The following is a 6,027-nucleotide window of genomic DNA, read 5'->3' on the forward strand; positions in this document are numbered from 1 at the left end:
ATATCATAAGTGTTGTAATCTTGTTCATAATCAAACTTCATTTTCCTTCAAACACATCGATTGTTAATCCCATGTTTTCCTATGAACTAATCTATTGTGGGTTACATTAACAAAGGGTATTTTGTAAAAAAGAAAAAAGGATTAAGTTTTAAAAAATATCAACAAACAAATTAACAAGTTCACGACATCGTGTGCCACCAGTAGTACATATGCATGTTTTCTGTTGGACGTCGTGAACCACCTGTGGTACACACCCCCATAAGATATAACTGTACCTCATACCTCCAAAGTCCTATATGAAGCATTTATTTTATACAGACGGCTATAATAAAGCCACGCCTTCCATCATGTACCACTGGTGGAGCACGAATGTCATGTTGAAAGGGCAACTGAAATAAAACAAACTTACATGATTAAATCAATTTTTATTTTAAAATTACATCTAGAGATTGACATTACATTTTTCATCGTGAGTAATTGAAGTAAAAAAACACTAATTGATACTTCTTTCATAAAAAGAAAACTGTTATGAAGATGTAATATATTAAGGATAGAACTATTATCATCCACACTAGGGATTATCTTATCTGATGTCCCTTTCTTATGTCCACAAAACTGTGAAATATTCATAATTCTTCAAATGAAACGGCAATATTAGGCTGAAGAAAAGAAAAATATTATGATCATTTGATTATTGTTACTTAATTCACAATGTGTGCACCACCGGTGGCAGAAGACAACCAAAGCTTAAATGGGTAAAGACAGGACGTTGTGTACCTCCGGTGGTGTACTCAAGAGAAAGTTCCCAATGCAGTCATTCTGTCATAAAACATAACATAAATCCATAACATTAGCTGTATCTAAGGCAGAGTTCACAATGAGGCCTTACATTCCTTTGCATAATTAGAGAAATCATTTACACCATGAATGTGTTAAAGCAGTTAACAATGTAAAACCAAATTCTTTGATTAATTAAAATCTAACTTACATTTTTCAGTAGAGCAAGGATAAAAAGAGGTATTAGACGACTACAGTAAGGTATCACTAGTGCTCCTGCAGTTTGGCCTGCTGGCAAAGTATTCTGGTAGACATTTAATATATCACAACAAGCACTGACCATAGCTTCTCGTGCATCAGCCAATGAAGATGAAATACTTCTGTCAACAGCTTAATGAAAAAACAGTGATAGGTTCAAAAAAAAGCAATAAGAAAAAAATTTTGGAGAGATTAAGAAACTTCAGAACTATATACATTAGATATTTCATTGTATGTTAAGCTATCATCAATATTAATGTGACAAATTTATGATACACACATTCTAAAATTTCAATATTCTTATAGAAATATACAGTGGATCTTAACCTTAAAATCTATTGTAAATGTTTCAAAGCACTTTTTAATTGAAAACTTTACTTATAAAGAGTTAAACAGAATAAAAGTATATCTCTGAATTTAAAGAAAATTAGAACATGAAACATGATTATGTGAAATTTAATAGTGAACAAAATCTCCCACATTTCTAAAGATAATTCAATTTTAATAAGTGTTTGCCAAAGTGTTAAAGATCTTTTTTCTCCTCTTGTTTAACTATTTAAAAAAACGTTTTCTTATATAAGATGTTTCTAATTTTGCACAGTTCTCAAAGAAGTTAAACAGCAACATAAAAAAAGTGGCTTTTAGGCTACTTCCACATTATTCAATCCAAATTTTATTACAATAAAGTTTCAGAATGAGATTTAACAAAATAAAAACTTTTAAATATTTTATGTAACTATGCTAATGTTACAGTAAATTTGACCATAATAAAATTTTAATGAAAGCAACAATACAGCAGAATCATTATTTACAATTTCCTGTGTTAACCCTATCCAGACTAGCAAGTACCTTTTATTTGTCAAATGCACACCTATATATTAAATTTCATAATTTAAGCAAAAATAACAATTCTAACTTTTCAACAATTTTGTACCCAAAAATATTTTTAAATTGATATTTTGCCACTTTGTAACAAATATTTAGTGTATTTTGTAAAGAAAAATAATTTTTTTTTTAAAATTTGCATTTCTACACAGCACCCAATATTCTCTCCTGTAAACAACAGACTATTAGATTTAAGGTTCTTCTACCCATCCAAAGCACAGGTTTACATATGCTAAGAAACTATTATCCCTTTTATATTCTCGAGGTTTTATTTTTCATGTGATTTTCCTTCTATTCCTATTCATTTATGGCTTCATGGCATATTATGTGAACTACTAATGAAGCTCAGCTTTGGAAATAGCTACAAGCAAAGTTTATATACCAATGGATGGAGTAAATTATAAACTATTCACATCAATGTAGAGTGAATTAAAGTGGAACAAGAAGTATTCTATGGTTCTGTATGAACTAACTCCTGTAGAGAACAAGAACAGAATCTAATGGGAAGTCAAGAAATCTTCAAAACAAGCCATAAATTCAGGAAATGTTTTACAGTTTCTTCAGCCCTTTTTTTCATTCCTAAAATAGTTTTCATGTTAAATTATATTTGTTCAAAAGCTAGAGAAATTACCTTGTATGACAGGACGTAACATAAGCCTAGTCATGGCTCAAGTTCTAATTTATTGAATATTACTGTATTCAACAATGCACATACATTTAAAAAAGTATATTTCTTAGACATAAAATGATTTTGACCATTTTGACTTGACTTCATTATGAAATGTCTAGGAAAAATCTTCATCACTTTATGCAGTGTATTTTTATGATTTAGAATCAGAAGTAATGAATACTGCAATTGTCAAAAAAAAAAAAAGAGTATAAAAAAAAATGAATATCAATCAAACCGAACCTGATTGAATACATAAAGCAACTTTCTGATCAACATAAAAAATTGAAATTCTAAAATTAAAGGAAGTATTTTTTTCAATATAGTCTCGCAGCAAAAATTTGAAAATTTCACAATATAAAAATTATAAAGTCTAAATCAAATTATAAGATTTTTTAAAGTCAAAACTAGATACAAGTTAGTAAGTTTATGCTAAGTTCCATGCAATTCAGTTAAGTATTTCTATTGTTATAAATATTTAAAAAATCAAAACATATCAGTGACACCTCTCCAGTCCAGAAAGTGTTCATTACTTGACAAAGAAATTGTGATAAGACCTAAATACAATTTACAAGAAATATGATTTAGCTATGATAAAATTTTAAGATTTTTTCATTGTAATTATTTAGCAGCTATTAAAGTCTTTGTCACTAAATATACTTTTTCTAGTTTTAATCACTACACAGAAACTTATATTAAACCACTAATCCAAAATATGTGAGAAGTTTTATATCATGAAATATTACACTCTGCCTACAATTAAACTGCACATGATCATGGTTTAAATGTTTGCCAAAATTACACACAACGTTGAAGAGATATGTAAATTTTGAAGTTATTTAATTTCTACAAGTTACTAGCCTATTCAATGCACATTCAGCAATACTAAAACAATGATACACATTCCACTCTTTCCAAACCTAATTCCTTGTAACACAATCTTTACTTCCTGACAAAGAATGTCTGCTCAAAATGTTGCACAAAATAAACTAGAAACAGTTTTCATTTAGACATGTTAGTTTATTCTGTATTATCATTTATCAATTTTATATTCCACTAATTATTACCATTTCAAAATTTACAATTTCAATGCAACATTACAGACACAAGGTATACTAAATAAAATTATATTTCTCAGAGTATTTGGTGGTGTTTAAATGAAACTGTTAAATGTTTTTATGATTTTGTTATGAGTGCCATAATAAATAATTATGTTAACAACCCTTAATGGCCAGCTAATATATATTTATATTTAACTATTCACGTACAAGACAAAGATTTCACAATGTATATAAATCAAAGCACAAAAACTATCTTTTCTTGCTTTTTTTTTTTTATTTGGTATACACGTTGAATGTATATGGCACATAATCTAAAAACATAAAAATTCTAGTTAACACAAATACAAAAATATTATTGAAATGAAAAAGCTGTGCAATGGTATCTAGTTTGTTAAAAAATAAAACAAAAAATGAAATGGTACTTCTTGAAGATATATGAAAATAAGTTTTAGAGCATATTTATCAATTAAACATAAATAATTATTCTAAAAAACTTTACATTAAAAACATTGTTAAACAAGTAAAAATGACAAATTTGATAGTTCATTTGTTGTTAATTGCAAAGCTACACAATGGGCTATCTGCACTGTGCCCACTACAGTTATTGAACTCCATTTTTTAATATTGTAAACTCTCATATGTATCACTGAGCCACTTGAGTAAAAAAAGAAAACGAGTAATTATTGTTTGTTTTTTGTCTTTTAAACTCAGGCAAGAAATTTCTCAAAAAGGAAGAAATTCAAATATACACAAACACACACATACATACATACATATATATATATATATATATGACACACACACACACACAGATTTACAAATGTATACATAGATAATTCTTCACTTTAAAATACAAACACCATACTGAGGATACACTGAATTTTCCCCAAAGGTTCATGTTCTCTTAAAGAAGTTTTCAAATTACTTTACCTGTCTAATGCTAATATTCAAACAACCTTATATATACCTTTGCTATTTTAGATCCTGATAATAGTAATACAAATTTTGAGTATTGTTTTGTACAAGCTACATAATATTCCTTGCCTCACAAGACACATCTAAGTTTAAATTACCATACCCATCTTAGCTAAGAGGCCTACAATACACTCCTGGTCAGCACTCTCAAGTACTTCTGTTACACCTTTTACTACTGGAAGGCTCAAGGTATGGACACGAATTCTTCTTTCCCCTGAAATTTGGATTACATAGGACAGTACATAATCAGATGACAAAGAATTACAATGTGAAAACCACATCAGAGAGCCAAACTAAATGATATAGTAGAGAAACTGCCTTCACAGTATAAGTTCAATGTCAGTGTACAGAAGTAAAAGCCAGTATTCTGAATTATACATAATAGTACACAACCATATTACAGAATATAACATTCAAAGTAACCCACAAAGTAAAGAGTTAGTAATAATATTTCTGCTGAAAGACTAGCAAAAGATAACATTTAAATATAGCATGTGAAACATGGGACTAATTATCTGAATGAATACTAAGTTGGATATGCTATCTCTTGTAAAAAAAAAACTTTTGATACAGTAATAAAGAACATGACTGATAAGACCCGTATAAAAGTAACAACAAATTGTTTATCAGGTACTCCTATATGGTACATGAAAAACATTAATGTTTAAACACCCATGCTTTATACCTCAGATTAAGCTTACTTATTCAGAGAATAAGATCTTATGCTTAACTAACAAAATATTAGTGTTAAGTAACAAATTATAAACTTATGATTAGCTTGTAAAATACAATACTTTCTTATAAAGTAATGAAAATACAGCATTTTTGTCACAAGCTAATATAGTAGTACGAGCTCAGTTATTCAACTTACTTTAATCTTGGGTACATTTTCCACTTTCTCTATACGAGAACTTCACCCTGAAAGCTAAATTTCTTGTTTTTCTTTTCTTCTTTCTGATTTATTTCAGTTTGGATCAAATTCTGATTACTATTATTATTAGTAATAATATATATATATTTTTTTTTTCTTAAACTTTCTATTCTTATGCTAATTTTCATCCATATTTGATTGATAAGTCAATGAAATTGATGGTACTTATGTGCAAAATGTAAACTCCTTTACGTTTTTTATCTCTGTGAAAAGAAAATTTTAAATATATTTGTCATATTTTTTATTCAACACTAACATACCTCTACTTGATGTGTAAAGAACAGCAACTTGAAAACACACATTCTTACAATCTGTTAAATTATCCTCTATGGCTATCTGCAAGCCATATCCAGTATCAGGATTCACATTAGGAAGAGATAATAAATCTGTGGACCTGACAAAAAAGTTTCCATGGAACGTGTGGAGAGATAAACCTGTGTATTACAAAATACAAAAAATGTATATATATACAT

The 6,027-nt window shown here is 28.3% G+C and overlaps 1 protein-coding gene across 2 annotated transcripts in view; it reads right to left on the minus strand.

Annotated features, from left to right (window-relative positions):
* Positions 1-6,027, minus strand: part of LOC106461393 (protein transport protein Sec24A-like) — a 57,142-nt gene that overhangs the window by 8,825 nt on the left and 42,290 nt on the right. For both annotated transcript variants that reach the window (XM_022388338.1, XM_013921208.2), the window contains exons 17-19: positions 5,815-5,988; positions 4,727-4,837; positions 989-1,167 (exon numbers count right to left, since the gene is read on the minus strand). In XM_022388338.1, coding sequence (XP_022244046.1) covers positions 989-1,167; positions 4,727-4,837; positions 5,815-5,988 — 464 coding nt within the window. The remainder of the gene's footprint in view (positions 1-988; positions 1,168-4,726; positions 4,838-5,814; positions 5,989-6,027) is intronic.

This window comes from Limulus polyphemus, unplaced genomic scaffold (genome assembly GCF_000517525.1).
Source record: "Limulus polyphemus unplaced genomic scaffold, Limulus_polyphemus-2.1.2 Scaffold950, whole genome shotgun sequence".
NCBI lineage: Eukaryota > Metazoa > Arthropoda > Merostomata > Xiphosura > Limulidae > Limulus > Limulus polyphemus.